At 38.9% G+C, this 20,738-nt stretch overlaps 2 protein-coding genes across 3 annotated transcripts; one reads left to right on the top strand and one right to left on the bottom strand.

The window, feature by feature from the left end:
* The first annotated feature begins 270 nt into the window (after nt 1-270).
* On the top strand, nt 271-13,828 carry LOC116251396 (histone-lysine N-methyltransferase CLF). Of its 2 annotated transcripts, none has more exons than XM_031625648.2 (17): nt 271-532; nt 2,779-2,877; nt 2,972-3,297; nt 4,503-4,664; nt 6,785-6,869; nt 7,085-7,240; nt 7,356-7,403; nt 7,484-7,558; nt 7,684-8,426; nt 10,260-10,416; nt 10,508-10,713; nt 11,313-11,444; nt 12,079-12,169; nt 12,787-12,834; nt 12,906-13,034; nt 13,174-13,251; nt 13,347-13,828. In XM_031625648.2, exons 1-17 carry the CDS (start codon nt 461-463, stop codon nt 13,536-13,538), a joined length of 2,799 nt encoding a protein of 932 aa, XP_031481508.1. In that variant the 5' UTR covers nt 271-460; the 3' UTR covers nt 13,539-13,828. The 2 variants fall into 2 exon arrangements, with proteins under 2 accessions (XP_031481508.1, XP_031481507.1); XM_031625647.2 differs by having other exon boundaries at nt 10,493-10,713.
* Nucleotides 13,829-14,699: 871 nt separating this feature from the next.
* Nucleotides 14,700-18,934, bottom strand: LOC116250840 (uncharacterized). The gene is made up of 2 exons (XM_031624790.2): nt 18,595-18,934; nt 14,700-15,332 (listed from the first exon to the last, which is right to left on the bottom strand). The coding sequence occupies exons 1-2, from the start codon at nt 18,724-18,726 to the stop codon at nt 14,967-14,969; spliced, it is 498 nt and encodes a 165-aa protein (XP_031480650.1). The 5' UTR covers nt 18,727-18,934; the 3' UTR covers nt 14,700-14,966.
* Between the last annotated feature and the right edge of the window lie 1,804 nt (nt 18,935-20,738).

Below are 20,738 nucleotides of genomic sequence, written 5' to 3'. Positions count from 1 at the left end.
TATTAATATTTATTTTTTCAACTCATATATTTCGAGTATAAACATACGTTCTCCTGTTTTTTTTATTCTCTCACCAAACCACCACCCCGCCCACTCTACAGAAAATATTAATATTCAAGCTCGCCAAGTCACGCTAATTATAAATAATGCAAAAGTAAAAAGAAGGGTAGAAGAGGGCGGCCGGTGGGGCCCACAGAGCCAATGGGAACGGGAAAAGACCGGGTATAAATGGTGGACCCAGGGCTCCAGCCGATAACGGGGAGTGACGATTTCAAAAGATTGGCTTCCCACCAATTTAATCCCCTTTCATTCTTTTCTCCTTTTTGGGTCTCCGTCGTCGGGTCACGGCGGAGGCGAGCTAGGGTTCCAGCGAATCCATCGTCGGGAAACGGCCGTCTCCCCGCCATTATTTCCTCTCGCATTTGCTGTTCCGCTTATTCTTACCGTCCTAGCTGCCGGTATGACGTCAAAATCCACGAGCTCGGCCTCCGGATCGAGGGTTCCAACCAAACTCGACGCCAAGGATGCGCAGGTTGCCATATTATTTCTTCTTCGGAGTGTCATGTTTTGCTTTTGGCTGCTGTGTGTCCGTTCTTTTGCATCATGGGCCGCTTTGAGATTTGTCCTCCTCTCTCCCGTTTTTAACGGGGGGGAATTCTGTAAATTTCTCGTTACGTTTCACGTTTGATTGTTCTAATCGTTATTTTATCTTTTCACGGGGTTGAAGATGTCCAAGCGGATTAGTGGACTGACATTTTATGTGGGTGCACGATTCATCGAAGCGTCTTTGAAGCCCCAGTGGCTTTCCACTGGAAAATATCATTATCGTTGACTTTGCTGTCATTTTCTGATAACGTGGGTCTTGATCCTACGATTGATTCGTGGCGGTTCTTAATATGCTAGTGAGGCTTCTAACTTTTGAAGGTTGCGCTTGCTTTCTTTTTGCGCATTTCCGAGTGGATGCACTGCTGCATTAGTTGTTGTATCCGAGTGGGTAATTGGTTGGACGCCAAGAGCCGCATAATTTTTCTGGACTACATTTTCGAGGAATATTGTTCGTTATCCTAGAACAATCACTTGAGGTTCTGTGCTTGCACGGTGTGCATGCGATGTCTTATGCTCTAAATGATGCTATCGCTTCTTATTTCCAGTTTATTCTATATAACGCCCTTCACTCCTTCGGACGATCGCGTTCTAGCATTTCAGAAGCAACGAAATGCGTTCCAATATCCGTTCGTTGATGCAGCTGGATATGCTATTTCTTGAACATATTAAAGAAACCGAAACTTAAATTCTAGGGGCGTAACACTGCCGTTTATTGATCCTTCTATACCGTGAGTACGATGGTTCTCAATTTCAAAACAGGACCCAAACCTTAAGCGCAATGCCAAAATGGATTTGAGTGGCAAATACTGCCTACTTGACATCAAACTCGAAGAAAGCATTAAGTGAAAAAGCCCGGCGCCACTTTTCTTCAGGTCCAGTAAGCAAGGGGAAGAAAGAAAAGAAAAAGAAAAAGAAAAAGAAAAAGAAAAAGAGAAAATGGGGGTGAGTAAGGCGGTAGGCAGGAGAGGATGCTTAGACAGAACGTGGCTTGAAGTAAGATGGTGATGTTTGTACTTTAATTGAGACTGCACTATTCCATGCTATGCTGACTTGTCGTTTTTTTGAGGTTAGCCAACCGTAAAATGCGCCTATCCAAAATTTTAGTCCATTTTCTTATATATATTGGATTTGTTTCAGATTATCATAAGAATAAGATTATTGGTAGAAATTTGAAAGTACTTACTGTTGGCTTTGAACGTTTGAAACCATTAACTGATTCACTACATTTTAGAATGACATAGTTCAATTTAAATGAAATATCTTTCATGTGCTGTCATTCTATTTAAAACATAATGCTACCGTGTGGTGCTATGCTTTTTATAGGTTGCTGATATTTACATAGCTATGACTTTATTGTAATCAGGCTGTTCTATTCTATGGTGTCTTCTCTAACTTTTTCTTTTACATGTTGATTATTGCAAATATCTACACTTCTATACCCATACACCAATTTTCCCTTTTCTGTAGGAAAACCAAGCCATTGGAAATAATCAGACTGTTGGCATTCAATTTCTGCATTGCTCAATAATCAATTGTTTATAAAAATTTCATTTGGTTGGACTATTGAGAACAAGAGTCCTTTATCTTTTAGCTCCGCAGAATGTTTTAAATGCTATACCTTCCAAGAGAAAGTTTCATGATTTTGTGGTTGTTTTTTTTCACTTATTCTGAAAAAATCTTTCATCCTTCAAAGGAAAGCTTTTGTGAACAAAATCACTTGAAAAAGAAATTTTGATTAGTGGTGGCAGTGTTATCTTGTAGCTGCATGCCAGGTGATGCAGTTTAATTATATATGTCAGCAACAGTGGATTCTGCTGGAGATCTTTTTCCACATTAGCAAAAGCATGCCAAGTCAGATCCACATCAAATCTATGAATTTCAAATATTTTTTGATTCTCTAGATACCAGGGCACGTGTCACTTTGTCTGGTTTAAATTTCAAATCCTTTCTGGAAGCACAAGTCAAAATTGTTGTGTTTTTTTCTTTATTGGGACCGTGGCTTTTGCTTTCTTTCTGCTGAACAAATTATTGGATTCTTGATTAGAAATTTTGCCTTTTTATTGGGTGTGCAAGTGCAGAGATGCATGTACTCATTGTGTTTGTGCAACCACAAGCATGCATGTATATATTTGTGTCAGTGAGTTTAATCAGCCTATTACTTATCACTTTCAGATTGATGGTTCACAAGACATTGCAGCTATTGATAAGATCTTATCGGTTATTGAATCCCTGAAAATGCAAGTTGCAGCTGACCGTGTCATGGCTGTAAAGGTATTTAAGTTTTCATGTTTATTTCCTGACTCAGTACTTTGTAAAGTTTTCACAGTTTGATTTTAGAGCTCTACTGATAAATGCGTTTCTTCAGCACAAAATTGAAGAGAACAACAAAAAACTAGGAAGCTTTACAGATCATTTATATAATTTGTCAATGATGAGGTCTTCTACAAAAATTAGTGGTGGTAAACCAGTTGACTTGTTAGCGAAGAATCGGGAAGATGCATCTTGTACATCAAGCAGCCTTGATCATACTGGATGTGGAAAACAAAATATTTGCTGTCTTGAGGATGTATCAAATGCTTCCACAACAACTGCTTTGGCAAATAACCTTGGAGGACGAAGTACCGTGCGCCCTGTCAAGTTGCCAGAAGTGCAAAAATTGCCTCCTTACACTACATGGATTTTTTTAGATAGGTATTGTGGTTTGATATTCTATCAAGTAATGCACGTGGATTCATCTGTTGTAAATCATATGTTTTTTGGATTTTAAGTTTTATGAATTTATTTTTTTAATATGTTATAGATAGATTTGCTCTAAGGTCGCTCTTCTTGGTCATGTTCTTGATGTAATACCAGTCAGTGGGATTCTAGCTGCTTACTGAAAAATTGTTCAATCATTTTCTTTTTGGATGAAACAAACTTGGATTGTTGTTGCTCGCTTGTGCCTGAACCTGTTCTCATTTTGACTTCTTAATAGTTTACTGTTTACCATTTAAATGCAAGAAAATTTTGTCAATTTTGACATTCAAAACTTCAAAAACTGCACCTGGTTTGATGTTTCTTCATGTGGCATGTGCAAACATCATATTCTTTCATCCTAGATTTTGTACCCAAACTGCTAGTTTTGAGTGGACATTCTGCAATGCGCAGGCGAATATGACTTAATAAATGCTAATCTCTTAGCTTCTTGGCTTCTAGTATGTTGTTTTATGTAAGTGATCAATGACTGGGCTTTAAGGTCCATAAAAGTTAATAGTCTCTTGTATATGACTATATGTGCTATCATAAGAAAATTATATATTCAAAAAACTGTCAATTTTAGTATGGACAAGGTCTAGTCTGAGACAAAAAGTCTGAACTGAGTTTTCGTATCTCCTTGATTTGCCTCTTTACCAAATCCTTCATTTTCCCTTAGCTCATACTGGTGTATGCACTTCTTCCTAATGGCACTCAATCTTGGTTAATTACCAATCTCTTAACTTATGGTTAAAAGGAATCTCATCTTGATCCTACAGTTCACGGCTAGCCTCAGGCCCTCAATGTAATCCTACCATATGTATGTTGTTGTAATAGCTTATCATTCATCTCCATTCATGCAGCATTAGTTGCCTGCCTAGTGATACATATCCACAAGTAACTGAACCTACTAACTATTGTTTATTTGTGTATTGCTAAATTCTACGTTTTATCTCAATGTGATTCATTTGGGATGGGTGTTCTAGATATGATAGCATCACATTGGAAGAAACTTGTGACATTATTGCAACTTGCTGCTTTTGCGTTGTCTAAAATGTGAATTTCTTTCCTTTCTTCACTGCTGATTTCATGGTTTGTCTTCTCATTTTTCTGATTCTTTAAATTTCTTTGTGCCTGCCGTTCTCTGATGACAATGTGTTCAGGAATCAACGGATGACTGAGGATCAATCTGTTGTTGGAAGGAGGCGGATTTATTATGATCAAAATGGTGGAGAAGCCCTTATCTGCAGTGACAGTGAAGATGATGTTGTGGAAGAAGAAGAGGAGAAGAGAGAATTTCGTGGTTGTGAAGATTATGTTCTTCGGTTGGTAAAATCCATGAACCTATTAAAATTTGTGAAATATAATGGAAAATTTGACCCTGATATTGTTCTGGGGATTACAAATTTTTGTGCCATACTTCGTTGAGATGATTTCGAATTGACCATTCTTTGTTCTAGTTGGTTGTTCTATTCTGCATATTCTTGATTTGGGAAATCATAAACTTGCATATTCTGTTTGAAGGATTAATTGTTTGCTTTGCTTTTTGAACTTATTTTGGGAAGTCATCGTCCAGATGGGTCAGTTGTATTGTGTGAACTGCCACTTGATCTCCAATCCATGTCTGCAGAGATGCACTCTTCTTCATAGCATTTTTTTTTTTAAATGGCATTGTGCAATCAGCTTCTCTCCTTTATGTTCTCAAGTGTTTTTTTTAGCTTAAGCTGCTTCTCTTTGTCAATCATTTTACTATTGCTACTTATGTTGCATATGATAATATTGCATCTCATGTTTGAGGCTTCCATGTGGCATCAGCGAGACAACACTCACTGGTGCAAATGGATTTCAGGGCTTAGGTATAGCTTAGATTGGAGACCCGCACTTCTAATAAGACAAAGATGGGAGGTGGTCAGCTTAAAAGTTAATTATGGACAGTTGGATCTGATACCCTAGGATTTCATTTCTGGTTCCTCAATCTCAAATTTGAGCCATTCAACCGGTCCCCGTAATTGCATTATTTTCTTTATGAGTCATTGTACTTTTTAAATGTTTAGAATTTAGAAATTTGTCAGCTCTCTCTCTCTCTCTTTTGGAACAAATTTTTTCACTATGACTCCAGAAAAAAATCAGCAATAAGCTTCATTTGAAGCAAACAAGTTTTCTGCATGAATTAGGCAGGCACTGAATATTATCTAAAGCATTGTCACAAAAAACGTATATGGGTATTATACGGTGATGATGGGAGGATCATTCTCCTAATACAAAGTTTTGTCCTATAAGTGGAAACCTTTATGAGCATGACAACATTATGAAGCAGAATCACTCCTAGAGCAGGGTATCACTGCTGTATTGCAATCCTTGTCCACAATTAACAGTAAGGCCATGAAAAAGGCAAGCACTGAATTGAGAAAGGATCACAAACAAAAGTCCATTGTATCAGTAAGTGCACTCTGCCTAACAAAATAAATCCAACACAAGGCTGAGTTCAGCAGATTCAGTGGCACCTATTTTCACCTTTAGATCACCATCAGAAAAAATGCATCTTATTGGAAAAAGACGCGTATAATACGCCAAAACAGAGTCAGCCGTATTAAACGTGAAAAAAACTCGTCTTTTTTAAAAAACACCAGAAAATAAAAAACGTGAAAAAAAACACGTATTATATGCGTTTTTTTTGTATTTTGTATTTTTTATAATTTTTAGGATTTATTAAATGTTTTAAATTTTTAAAAAATTTGCCGAGATTTTCCCGTTTTATAACTTTTATTCCTGAGATATACAACTGTGCCGTATTATACCCAATAAATTCATCACCGTATAATACCCATATACGTTTTTTGTGACAATGGACTGTCACACACACACACACACACACACACACACACACACACACACACAGGCATTCTGCATGTTTTTTTTATTGAACAGTTTTTATGCCCAAAAATACTCTTAGGGTCTTAAGTTTTTTGGATGAAAACCTGAACTTTTTTCTTTCTTTGAGGTTGCAAATCTAAGTTTGAGGATGTGCCCATGATGTCCTTTAATAGCTTATAGTCTTATACAAATGTAAAAAAGATTATCTGCGTGCTGAAAGCAAGTAGCGGAAGCAGTAAAGTGTAAATCTATGGATGAACATATGTAGGTATAGGTATAAGTCAACCATATTTTCTTCTGTATTCAGTACATTGAAGGGTCCACCATTTAGGCTGGTTAGCTTACTGCAATGAAGCTGCTTGTGTTAGAGCACGATGTTCTTTTAGAAATTTGCCTGCAGTTCTTAATAGCATGTTAGATATAGTGAATTTGATTTAATTTCGTTGTTTCAGTTGTTTTACACTGGCAATGACATACTGCCATTTTGCATATCAAATGTGTTTCTTGTATCAGAGATTTATCATAATACTTGATGGCAGCCCCTAAATAATCTTTCTCAATGTTCTCGCAGAATGACTATTCAAGAAGTTGGGTTATCTGATCTCGTGCTGGAATCACTTGCCCAACAGCTTGGAAGGAAGCCTTCTGAGATTAAGGTTCTCCCTCTCTCTCCCTCCGTCATGTTTTTCTGTTGTTTTGGTGTCAGCATGTGCATGAAAGCAGTAGGAGTGCCATCAAATGTTTTAAACTGTTGTCTTTTTTCTTTTTGGATGCTGTCAATGTTGGTATATGGCATTCCTCTTTCGCTGTTCCCTATTTGTTCTGATCTGGCATTACTGAGGTATGATACAGAATTAAACTTTTCGTGCAGGAAAGGTATGAAAGCCTTTTGAATGAGGAGAGGATTAAGTTATCACCAGGAAAGGAAGAAACAGATGCAGAAATTTGGCACGAGGAGTCCTTTGCTGAAAAAGATCTTGAAGCTGCTTTAGATTCTTTTGATAACCTTTTCTGTCGCCGTTGCCTGGTATGACCAGTTCTGTTGGTTTCTGCAGAACCAAAATTAGTATGTTTTCAGTCTTTGGAAGTATTTGATTGCACATACCTTTCGCTGCAACAGTTGTTTCCTCAATGTCTGGCAGGTTTTTGATTGCAGATTACACGGATGTTCTCAAGACCTTGTCCTACCGGTTAGTGAATAGCATTATAGTTATTTACTCACATATTATTGGTGCAATGCTAAACTGCTTAGCTGTACTCTTCGCCTCAGTCAGAGAAACAGCTACCATGGAGCGTTCCAGTTGATGATGCAGGAACACCTTGTGGCACCCACTGCTATCTCTTGGTATGTTATCATATGTATTGCTGTGCTTGTGCTATTTGTTTTGTTTGAAATCTGGCTACAGAATATGTAGCTTATGTCTTCTTCCAAAGTCATTTACTCTATCTTGTATTTGATGTTCATATCAGGAAATGAAATCAGAAAGTACTGCAACTGCCAGTTCTCCTGCTCGTGATGCACTTGAAGAGCAATTACCTCCTTCATCCACCAGTACGGGAGGTCAAATGAGCTCCAGAAAAAAGGGGGCATTGGCTGGTTCATCTAGTGGAAGAAGGTCAAAATCTCAGCAGACAGAAAGTGCTTCTTCAACTGCAAATCTTGTATCTGAAAGCAGTGTATCAGAAACAAGGTCCCGGAAGGACAGCTCAATTTGTAAAGCAATGTCACCTTCAAAAATTGCACAATCTGCAAAATCTACTATTAATAAGAAAAGCAACAAACGGGCTGCTGAAAAGGCATTAATTTGCTTACGTAAGAGACAAAAGAAATTGATGGCTTCTGATTCTGACTCAGTTGTGAGTGGTGTTTTATGGCCAAGAGATATGAAGCTTAGGTCCACATCACGCAAGGAGAACAGTGACACCACACCTGATTCACCAAGAAAGGTGGAAAAACCTGCAAATCTTAGAAAGTTGAGAAGCAATACATTACCTATGTTAGATGGCGAGAAACTACTTGACTCTAAAGTTGTTAATAGAACACAGAATGAAATAGATAAAGAGCATGCGGTTACATGTAGTGACAACATGTCGCGGAAAGGTAATCCTTGTGCTAAAACAGTTGGTAAACATGAAGCCTATGAAGATAAAGTGTGGAAGACTATTGAGAAAAGCCTATTTGCTAAAGGTGTAGAAATATTTGGGAAGAACAGGTGAGTTGTATCATTCATTTCCTTTTTCTATCTTTAAATTATTCAAAGTTCCTGTTATGTGTTGCGCTGATTCTTCCTGTGCTTTTGCTGCTACTTGTCATATCTATATCTGCCTGCTAGGGGATAGACTCCTGGCTTTTATTATTAGAAATGTTATAATATGTGAACGAGCAATGGATCCCACACTAGGATAGGACCATTGCAAATAGAATGCCAAGGGATTCCAGAACAGACCCACCAAAAATAAACTAGAACAAAAACCTTTCTCAACCCCTGTTGAGGGGAGGGACCACCAGCAGGAGTGACCAGCAACCATGTACATCCACCATGCTAGTGGGAATGTGTCAGAGATCTTCATGATGTAGGAAGATAGGTAAAGGCCATGCCAATGGCACCAATCTATTCATGATTCTTTGCTTGAAGATCATTTGCTTGTATCCTTTGCATTTCATCAAGTTGAGATTTCCCTTCCTTTCTTTGACCTTTATCCTCACAAGGTACAAAGGATATTGGAAGCAGTGGCTTTGAGACCATGTTCTAACACCTGCCCATCCTCTAGCTCTAGCTCCACTCGAACAATTAGGAGGAAATCTAATGGTACTTCAATTTTGACTTTATACGAATTCTAGCTTGAGCAATCCTTCATAAAGGAATCAGCCTCCACAAATTTAGCTCTATTGAGGGCGGTGAGGTTTGTAGATACCTTGTTATTCCTGAATCTATTGGGGGCTGGAGATTTCTACTTTCAGTGGCATTCTAGGATACCACTGGTTAGCAACCAATAAGCAACTTACAACGTTTTATCTGCTCAGACTCATTATGTAGGCGACCTCTGCTTCTAGTCAGACCCTGATCAGGAAAATCCCTTTCCTAACTGAAGTGAATCTTAGGTTGGAACCTCGTGCTATAGGTTCTTTGAATAGTTGACGTGCAAGCACAGTCAAACTTATCTTGGCCAGATTTTCCCCCAGTGCAACGTCTACCGTGAAGTCAAATGCCCTTGTTATTTGCTTGTAGGTCTGTCTTAGGACAAATAATCTCCTTCTATGATTGACCTCCTTGGGCTGTATATCTGAGATGATGGCTTCATCAACCATATTGTGCCCTTCTACCACCACAGTCCACAAGCAGTGGCTTGCTCCTGCATGTACGATGATGTGTTTTGGTTTTCCTTTTGAGTGCTGCAACTATGGTCAGTCAAGTCGACCACCAACCGAGCCATTGATGAGTATGGAGTGTGACCTTCCAACTCAACCACCTGTCCAATGGGTTCAGGAAACGGCCTTCTAAATTGAGCTCTTATTATGCGAGAGAAAGCCATCACCTACAGCCATTTCCTGCACCTTCTCACTCGTTAAGGCCTGTTGTGCCATCCCATTCACTAACCTCCTTTGCATGCATGAAAGGCAGCCATCTCCTCCATGCAGCTGCTTGTTAGCAATGACCACTTGCCACATGGCCTCATTTTCCCTGCTAATGTTTGCCCCTTGTTGCGCATTCTCTCCAACTGCATGATTCACCTAAATTTGGGGAGGGGGGTGTATCCCTTGCCTCATTGTTGCCACACTGTGAGCGGACAGAATGTTCCTCTATGGTTGCAGCATTGTGCCGTCACCCAAAACCCTCCTATGACATCACAGAATCCACTGCCAACAATCCTTTCTTGAACAAATTGGACGCTTGGATGGTTGCTGGATAAGTGTCCATTTTTTGTTTATGTTCAGCACTTGTATATTCTTTAAGTTTTCTTGTCTATTTGATTGCTACACTTGAGTAATTTATCTTTGAGAATGTGATCTGTTGGCTTGACTTAGATATTCAATCTTGGAACAGCTGTTTAATTGCTAGAAATGTTTTGAATGGCCTCAAGACATGTGCGGAGGTTGCTCAGTACATCATGTGGAATCAAAATAAACATTTATGTAGAACAGGAGATGGTGCTAATTCTTTGTCGGATGCCAACGGCAAGGATGACTGCAGCGATACCATGGTCAGAACCACGTGTTCTTTTGTCTACTTTATATGCATCTGGTACATTTATGTAAATGAGAAGGTGCATATTTTAGGGAACTGATTCACAGAGGAGGTCGAGGTTCCTGCGGAGAAGAGGCAGAGTGCGCCGGTTGAAGTACACCTGGAAATCTGCTGGTTTGCATTCAATAAGAAAAAGAATGACTGACAGAAAGGACCAGCCTTGCAGGCAGTATACCCCATGTAGCTGTCAATCTGCCTGTGGGAAGCAGTGCAGCTGCCTTCGGAATGGAACATGCTGTGAAAAATACTGTGGGTTAGTTCCTGTATATTGTAGATCTTAAGCTTGTGGTTTTGCCTCTTTGTTGCACTGGTCTGTTCTGCTGGCTGAATTAGTCTCATGTTTTGGATCTTCTATTGATTGAATTATTGGCTATTTCTCTCGTTAGTTTTGCAACACTTCTCTTTGTGGTTAATAACATGCGGTGTTGATATCCATATCCAAGTTTGACACTTAAACTTTAGCCCATACAAGTTTCTTCTTTTTTTTAAGACATTACAAATTCTAGGTTTATTTTTGTGCAATCAAATTATTTACTTCATAGTTGACACTTCAACTGAGATATTTGAGTTCCTAATTCATTTTTTTTTTATATTCTCCCTTCTCTTGTTTCTGTAGATGAGATGTAGCAGAAATTTTTCTTCTCGTGTATATCATCATATAGGCTGTCATGATGTTAGATGTTCCGTTGAAATCAATTCCCCCCTTTTTCCATTCTTCAATAAGCAACAGTTAATAGTTCCCTAGAATTTAGTAGTGAATTTTTTTCCTCGCGCTGTCTCCCTCATCCTTATGAATGTAGCTTATGCTCTGTTTCATGTTGGAAATGATAAATTACTGCTTTCATTTTCTAGATGCCCAAAAAGTTGCAAGAACCGGTTTAGAGGTTGCCATTGTGCAAAAAGCCAATGTCGAAGTCGCCAATGCCCATGCTTTGCTGCTGATCGGGAGTGTGATCCAGACGTTTGCAGGAATTGTTGGGTTGGGTAATATATATATTTGATTAGTTCATATGAGATCTGTTTCTTTATTGCTCTTTATTTTCTGTTATTAGCCGCTATTTTGCATGGGATAGCTTTATTTGTTAATTACTGATCTCCTAGTTAAATACTTTGTATTTTCTTATTTTGTGGGGCCATTCATAAATCATAACTATTCATCTCAAAAAATGTTCAGAACTCATGTGCATTTACCATCTCAATATCTTCTGTCTCAAGACTCTCAAAAATCCCTTGTTTTTTCTCCCAGCATCGAATGTTAGTTGGTTCCTTAAGTTTGGACTCAGAAATGAGTTGGTCACGCTTCTTGACTTTTGGGTATTCTATGTTTTGCTAAATGTAAGGTGACAAAGAACATAACCTTCATGGATCCAGAACCATGAGTTATTGTCACAAGGTGAAGAGTCCTACTAGAATAGGTGGCTCTTATATGTGGGAACACATAGGCACTTAGTCTCTCTCTCTCTGATTAGATTGCCTGGGACACTAGGTAGTTTCCAGTTTGATTGGTTCGAAGACTTTAACAATTTCTTTTGTGGTTTATCTGCCGCTGTTTTTAGTATTTTTAGTACTGGAGCTAACTCTCTGCAATTTGTGGTGATATTTGTTTTGCTTCTGCCAGTTGTGGTGATGGCATGCTTGGAGGTCCTCCCCAGAGAGGTGATAATTATGAATGCAGAAACATGAAGCTGCTTCTCAAACAGCAACAAAGGGTATGTGTAGAGGATTTCTTTATTATCTTGGTTTTTCGAACTATTATACCTTTGTCAGTAGTTCATTCCAGGAAAGATTCTCCCTCCCACATCCGAAATAATCTTGGAACTGAAACAAAAGCTTTTACCTTCTTATCTTTCTTCACCTTCTAAAAGAATTTAACTGGAGAAACTTATCTAACTATCCTCTAGTATCCCTATATAAATGTTTAACAATTTATATTTTCACCAAAACTAACAGTAAAAATGTGTATCGGAGAAAGAGAGGTCAGAACTGTCAGATATGATATCCTTGGCAGACACATTATATCTGTACATGAATTTAACTGATTGTAATTGAATTTAATGGATTCATGAATGAAAATTTCAAATGTTGTTAAAAGTTAACTGTTGATTGCTATCACCATAATCTGTTTGAACTGTTATTGGTTGCAAGGAGTGAATGCCTTCCCTAGGCTCGAAGCTGTTGTACATCCTAAAGGACTTTCTCCATGAGTTTGTTATTAAAATATTCGCGTCTGTTTTGAGGGCGTGGTGGGGGTGTCCGTCTTACGGTGCCACTCGCATTTTTAGATTTTGACTACGGGATACAATTTGGCATTCTGTGCTGTCTGCAGGTTTTACTTGGACCATCAGATATTTCTGGTTGGGGTGCATTCTTGAAGGTAGTCTTTGTCCAAGTGCATTTTTCGTCCTCATCTTGTTGCATAGAGCTAAATCTTCATTGGTTGTCCAGAATAGTGTAAATAAACATGAGTATCTAGGGGAATATACTGGTGAATTGATTTCGCACCGAGAAGCAGATAAGCGTGGGAAGATATACGACAGGGAAAATTCATCATTCCTTTTCAACCTAAATGATCAAGTACTACCTCTTTTTCTCTCTTTCTCTCTCTCTAGCATGCTTGCAACCCCTTTTCTTTTAACACTTTTCTAAGGTTATGACCGGAAGTTGGTTCAGTTTAGCATGTCTCACTTTTTATACTTTTGTTATTATTCTACAGTTTGTTCTGGATGCTTACAGAAAAGGTGACAAGTTAAAATTTGCTAACCACTCACCAGATCCAAATTGTTATGCAAAGGTTTCACTCGCTCTCCTCTCTCTCTCCCACACGCACACACACGGGCGCACACATTTTTGTTGCTCGTGATTAATGTCCCTCCTTCAAATGTCTAGGTTATTATGGTGGCAGGCGATCATAGAGTGGGAATATTTGCCAAGGAGCGAATATGCGGTGGGGAGGAGTTATTCTATGATTACCGTTATGAACCAGATCGTGCTCCTGCTTGGGCAAAGAAACCCGAATGCTCAACTTCTAAGAAGGAAGATAATTCTGTTTCTCAAGGGAGAGCCAAAAAGCTTGCGTAGGTGTTTGGATCTTCAGGTTTCATTCTTCCAGGCTAAGTTCATTCTTTTTGGTCATTCATTATCCGGCTGGTGCAATCCTTGTTACGAGGGGAAGCCCCATTGTTCGGATTCTATAATTGTATTAGAGGTGTCAAATGCTCCATCTGGTGAATGCCACATGGAGTTTCATTTGTTTCTATAGCGTACATCTGCTTATTCTCTACCATTCAACAAAAACAGAAATCCAGAAAATCTTGCAATTTTTTTTTTTGACAAAAATTCAAGTGGGCATCTCTCTCTCTTGCTGGTAATCGCTGCGTTGGATCTGTCGATCTTCATGAAACAAAATGTCTCCGTGTACGGTGTACAGGGTTATCGACTTTCCACCTGGCAGTGTTGAATCAAGCCCCAAGTCCAAACCCCGAGGAAGTGAACGTCCTAAGTTTCTCTAGGCCTGAGTATATCATATGGAATTATAAGCCTGAGTATATCATACGGAATTATAAGCTATGTATATGGTTCAGGGAACCAGTAAGTACGTGATTTATGCAATGGGCCAACCTGCTCGTAATACTTGGATGGCACCAATTTGTTAAATTCATGCTGCTAGCTGTTATTCACATTTTCCCTTTCTCTTTAGGGTTCCGTTGCTTCATACCAGACGTCCTATCCTTTCTAAAGTGGTTGTTAGTCTCCAACAAAAACCTTTTAAAAAACATCAGTTCGTGAAAAAAGACGTTGCTGACACTTGGTAATATGCGCGATCCGTCAAACAAAAGGTGGTCAGGAAAAAATATATATTAATCTTATGCGGCCAAAAGGTAAGTTGGTAACCATGTTATCGACAGATTGTAATCGTCGCTTCTAACGTCTTGACATAATCTAGTAACTTTCGTTATAATCAAAGTGCAATAGCATGTTATCTAAATACTTCCACATTTTTAAGATAGAAAAAAAGGATTTTTCTTTTAGCAAAAGCACGTGCCTAAAACAGGTGGTGCTATTCCCCTGAGTAACTCTCCGGCGCAAGCCGCATGGTTACGAACCTCACCGCCGTCTGAGTCCATGTGGATCTAAGACAGTAACACTGGACGCCTGCATAAACAGATGAACGATAGAGCACGATACAACCTGTAACTAAGATGGATTCCAAGTTAAGAGCATGGGATTCACAGAGATAACTGACATAAAAATCTCCATGTTCGTTGGAGATGAAAAGCTAACGTTCATTATTGCTTTTCATGATGGTTGAACTGATTTCATGATCCCACAATCATCCCGTCATCATACTAACATCTTATCATCATACTAACATCTTATGCGCTTATAAGATACAGAATACGACTCCATCACAAGACTCCAGTATACCTGATACACCTCGGGACTGACACCTAGTACCATGTAACAAACCAGAGGACAGCACATAGGCGACAAGCACAAAATCTGCTATCAAATTGCACAGCACCAATACGCGAAATGCTCGTCTTTACGCAGATTGCTAACCAGGCCTCCGCACTGCAGACAAATAAAGCTGCTGCCATCTGCAAAGGCGTCCAACATTATCTGTTTTCTTCCAGTTTTTTCAAGGATTGAGTTCCCTTCAGCATCTGGAGTGAGCATTTGGCCTCCAGTATCAAACGGCAATGGTGCAGGGTGCATTGGTTGTGCTTCAGAAATCACACATTCAGCAAACAAGGAAGCGAGTTCATCTGCCACAACGTTCACCTGCATCTTCTTTCGATATAATTCACGGGCTCTGTCCAGTGTCTGTGAAACAGCAGCATCTCCACCACTGGACTTCACTGCCATAACGACCTGTTCCAAGCATTTCAAGGTTAGTGAACAATAGAGGACAACCTATGATGGCTATTTTGCAAGAATATCATACATGAATGACGGCATTGCAAGCTAATTTTCGTATGGTTGTGGGAGAATTACTTGTCCTATAATTAGAACTAATTGTTGAAAGCAGTTAAAAAAAATGGGTGCTAACGCAAGAAAGAGAAAAGTGATACTAAGAAAATATGCTCTACCAGCTGTCCGGCCATTATCATTTCCGATGTGCAAGGGAGAATTGGCAAAAAGATAAGATTGGAACTTGGTGAAGCTTCTCATGGATCAAATGGATGTCTCTTTACGAATGCTAAATCAGAAAGGTTTCATAATAAAATTACACATGGTTTCTTGAGTTAAATCTTAACAAGGCACAATGAAGAGGGCCTACGGCCAATACCATGTCCAAGAGAGTGCTTCCTAATTACTTGTTTGTTAGCTATGAACTTCAGCTCCTTAGGAAGAGTATTTCCCAGGATAATTGCAGCATTTTGCAAATTGCATAAAATATCTAACAGGATGGTTTTGAAAAACTTAGCATAACAAAAATAACAAATAAGATGTGCAGGTTGAACCTCCCTTGATAATGTTATAACATGAATAGCAAATAAATAGACAACACAATATTAGTGGTCTTACAGAAGATAGCAACATCAAAAATCTATCTGAAGGAACTATTTATTGAATTCAACCATGTTTAGAACACATTATAATACAACATTAGTCATGAATTCAAAATTACAACTTTGTAACAAATATTGAATGAAATAGATTTCCATATTGAACAGTTTACCCTCACAAAAAGAAGGAAACTTCGGGTGTGATCATGAACAAATGTCAGCATGGAACTTTAAAATAATCAATATAGAAGCTTCCCTTATCTTTAAAAATTTATAGAAGCTTCAATCACTGCCTTCTATACAAGAGGTAATGGATTCCCGTCTAGAGAATGCCAACTACCAACGAAAGTACACGAGTGCTCTTTTGACACTCGAAACATGCACCAAATACGAGAAACCCAGTTTGGAGAAAAATGAAAAGAAGATTACTGGAGTACCTTAGTTGGGATACATACTTCAAATCAACTTGTATGTCTCTACCTGTCCTACCACTACTTGAGTCTTTTACCACTCGTCATTTCTAACCTGCATTAACTAATGCTTCACAAAACTTGAATGAGGCATCTCCTGAATGCCGATATCTATCTGGGTCCGAAATTCCAAATATTACCTCCCTAATTCATCTCTTGCATTGGAAGTTATAATACAAATTATCCTCTAGGATAAAATGACAAAACCTTAAAATAGGTCAGACACAGTCCCATAAAATTCCAGCAGCCTTGCATCAACAGCAAATGCGGAGGATTTCTTGTCTCTCTCTTGTTCAGTTACTTCATTAAAAATCTCTGCAACCAAGGTTCTGTTTTAGAGAAATCAGTGGCTCATCCCAATGAATATTTTTCAATATAGGTTCATGGTTTTACAGAAGGCCTGATCCCAGGTTTTCTGTTTGTGGTCATCTAGAATATTTGATCAGCTCAAACTTGAAAGATATCTGAAGAGCATATTCCATTCCATATTTTTAGCTTAATGTTCTTTTCTGAACATATACGGATGATTTTGCAGAATATTAATTACATTAAGCAGAGCTCTGAATTTGCTGCTTACACCCTTCCTGACTTGGACAAGCTGGAGTTCCACAGTATCTCAAAAGCACACTCAACTTGTGGATGTCATTAACCTGGACAAACATCAGGACATTGTTAATTTTTGACAAAGAATCTCTGTTCTGATGCCTCAATCCCAATGCTACATATGTCCAGTCTCCAGACTATATGCTAAGAACAAACCTCTAGATTGGAAAAAAATTATGCTAAAACTTCTTATGTTACCACTCACTTGGCCATGAACTAATTCCTCTTTTTCACATTAGTGGCCCAGACAAGTTGTGAAAATGAGCCATCAGGAAGCGATGTCTTTTTTTTTCCCCCCAAATTTCAATGTGATCAGAAAGCATATTCTTGCAAAATCACAACTAGCAAGTTCAGGAGCGACAGTATTTAATTTCATTGGTCCCTTTGTAAAATGTTTGAGAAAGGGTATCAGCATCTTGGCGGTCCTTGAAATTTGTCGTGCCAATGACGGAAAATTTTCCTACTCTTATAGAAGGAAACTTCACAATCCTCAGCATTTTGTTGGTCCCAGTAAGAGCTGCTCGAATCTACTAATCAAATGGTCCAAGCGGCATTAAAAGAGGCAGAAATAAGCATCGCTTCTCGACCCATTTGCACGGGCCTGTGTAGATTAAAAAAAGGTCATTGAACCTCCTAATCAAAGCTGGCAAACTATCCGTTAGCCCTATTGTTGTCCACTACCTTATGGCACTAGTTGAACCTCATGATTGACTGCATTATGATATCTTCTATTGCTTTGCTTTTCATATAAGAATACTATAGAATATAGATGACTTGTTCCCTTGGGGTTTTGTCGGCCTTAATGGTAAGAAGATAATGATTCAGGAAAACAGCAAAAACTATTATTTCTTCCCTTTCTTCTAACAGTTCATTTGCCTTCTCCACGAAGAAAGTACATCAAGTTCTTTGCAACATGTTCCATTGGCTTTACAGACGAGCGGCTGTATATTTAACACCTTCGCAAGAGATGGAAAACGGTGTCGAGTTGAACACCACATCTTCTTTGAGTCCTTGCTAAATCACCAAACATGGTTTCTCACAAAATGCTCTAAAATGTGTCCTCATAATCGTCCTGCTAAACAGAGAAGTCGGAGGTAACACACTGCCCAAGAGAATATGTTCTATCACTTTCTGGGTATCACAGCCTTCTCAAAGCAACCGTTACCGACTCCGTAGTTCCAGCCTCTCTCGCCCGAAAGGTTCAGTTTTCAACAACCAGATTACCAAAACTCAACCCGCAACCTCCACAAGCCAAAGAGGCGCGATTTTCAGATCGTCAATATTGCTTTCTACAATACTGTTTCACCTTCCATACCAATTTATATCATAAAAACTTGCTATCACCATCCAGACAGACAATGATGTTTAATGGATCACCCAAAGAGAGAGAGAGAGAGAGAGAGAGAGAGAGAGAACAAAAGAAAGAAAGAAACAAACAAACAAAAGAAAAGAAAACGTCATCTCGGTTTATACACTACTAAGAATACAAGAAAATCTAGCAACTAATTGCAGAGATTGTAGGCAGGTTCTTGAAGTGTATACGCAGCGTACCGCTTGAAGAGCATGAGAAGGCTGCCCTTGCTGGACGAATTCGCGAGCCAGCGCCAGCAAGCCCATCAAGTCCGGTGCTTCCCCGTTCTGAACATATGGAAAAGAAGAAGAGGCAGAAGGATCCATCTCCATATCACTCCCTCTCTTGGGTAACTTCTCCCAAATGCGACGCGATCGAGTCGATGCTTCTTCTGGCACGTTCCCCTCTCTCCGCCCCTTCTCCTCACCATTTGCCGGTGTCCATTAATCGGACCATTTATTAGAAACTGGGAACCGAATCGTCCTGTGACCAAATATGGCCCAATATGCCGTTCGTACCCTGATTCTCGAAACTCCTTTTTACCTTTTGCTTCTTCAAGTCCGTTTTCCTGCAAACCGGAGGAGACGACTTATCAGTTAACCGGCTGAGGTACATCTCAGATTAACCGATTTGTTTAGGAAAATAGAACCCAGTTGATAGCTATTAATCCATGCACTTTTACATCTATAACTAAGTTTAAACCGAACTATATATCTGATTAAATCCGAAACAGCTTGCATGTAATTACTGGCTTTTACTAGTGAGACTGAGATTGAGTTTTAGCCAACCAAGCCAGAGTTTGAGTCTGAATCCACAGCGTGTATCGACCTGTATATAAACGTGCATCGACCTTGTACCATACCCGCAAAGAGCCGATGTAATGTCTGAAACCAATAATTTGCCATTAACCCTTCATACAAATTGGCGTGTTCATTCGGATAGGGAGTGATGTCGATAACAGATGTTAGACCAATAAAAAAATATGCTTGCCATTCTTCTCTGACCATGATCAACAAAACAATCATAGGCAACTAAGACAGTTCCATAAATCACTAGGCAAAACTGCGTTATTATATGCTCTTTTATTCTATTGGCTTTGAAAAGACAAGATTAGTTTTCGTGGGTCTTTAGTCACGGAAAGAAACTTAGACCAGAATCCTTTCAGAACTTTCACAATCATGTAAAGGATTTTGCAATGTGGAGTCACCTTTATCTACAGTGCAGTTCATCTAATTATTAATCTTTGTTGCCTCATGTTTGACACATGTATGTGCATGCACACGTGAGAGAGAGACTATAAAATGGGAATATATAACTAAATTTGGGAATAAGAAGTCTCTCAAATACAAGAACAAGGTGCAAAAGCAAAACAAATATACAAAACAGCAGCACCATAAGAGAAATAAGAGAAATGCTGCAAGACAGAGAGGGGGAAAGAAAGAGAGAGAATCACAAAAAGTTAGCTGCACACAAGAAATCTTAAATCATAATAAGGTTCTGTCTTTCGAACAATGCTTCCAATTCTATAAACGCTTCAATAAGTACAAAAAAAAAAAAAAAACTGAGCAGTTTATTCTCCAGCTGAGAATCGGAATTTTGTCAAAACCACCCAACGGCCCAATCCTGCAAAAGAAGCCCATCAGTTGAACGCAAGCACGAATAGTAAGATAAATGGAAGACAATTTTCTTAAAAGAAAAAAAAAAAACCAAACAACTACGAAAGCATCAAATCCTAACCCCGCAAATGATGTTTAAAACGAAGCAGTTGCCTAAGTAAGATAACGATCTTCACTTATTTGTTCCTAGTTTTAAGTTTTTAACTGTTATGCGTTAGGATTGCTTTCCCTTTCATGTTTCGTTAGATAAATTATATGAAAGGAAGATTCATCTTACAATTTCTTCATCTACATTTTGCTGCCGCATTTTACATCCATACAACTGCACATTAAATTGGTGAACGGTACGGCATCACATCATATTGCTTAAAACTAGCGGTCGCGGTCTGCCTTTCATGATGGTCTCATCGTTATGCATGATCGATTCTGATAATCACCATGGTTTCTGCCATTTCCACTTGAACTGAAGAAGCCGGTGGTGGTGACTCCTCTTCCATCTCCAAAGCTTCCCTCCCTGTCCAACCACTGCAAGTTTAATCAACCTGGAAGGAGAGGAAGCACTTAATTCTTATTTACTGGATATCGCTCACAATTACCTTAGGTAATGCATATTCTTGGTCTCACATGTTCTCTGCAGGAGTCCGGATTCTTTAACAAGTGTCGTGCCATTTGTATTGGTGCAAGCATTTAAAAAGGAAAAGAAAGAAAGGCAAACTGCACAGAAGCCA

Source organism: Nymphaea colorata, chromosome 3 (genome assembly GCF_008831285.2).
Source record: "Nymphaea colorata isolate Beijing-Zhang1983 chromosome 3, ASM883128v2, whole genome shotgun sequence".
Taxonomy (NCBI): Eukaryota; Viridiplantae; Streptophyta; class Magnoliopsida; order Nymphaeales; family Nymphaeaceae; genus Nymphaea; species Nymphaea colorata.
This window is presented reverse-complemented; position numbering and strand designations above follow the sequence as displayed.

Excerpts from the sequence above, each read along its gene's own strand:
- LOC116251396 (XM_031625647.2), top strand. The coding sequence starts at position 461 with ATGACGTCAAAATCCACGAGCTCGGCCTCCGGATCGAGGGTTCCAACC. Across the intron at positions 2,878-2,971 it reads ACCGTGTCATGGCTGTAAAG|CACAAAATTGAAGAGAACAA; the intron begins GTATTTAAGTTT and ends GCGTTTCTTCAG. Across the intron at positions 4,665-6,784 it reads TGTGAAGATTATGTTCTTCG|AATGACTATTCAAGAAGTTG; the intron begins GTTGGTAAAATC and ends ATGTTCTCGCAG.
- LOC116250840 (XM_031624790.2), bottom strand. The coding sequence starts at position 18,726 with ATGGAGATGGATCCTTCTGCCTCTTCTTCTTTTCCATATGTTCAGAAC. Across the intron at positions 15,333-18,594 it reads CTTCTCATGCTCTTCAAGCG|GTCGTTATGGCAGTGAAGTC; the intron begins GTACGCTGCGTA and ends TGCTTGGAACAG.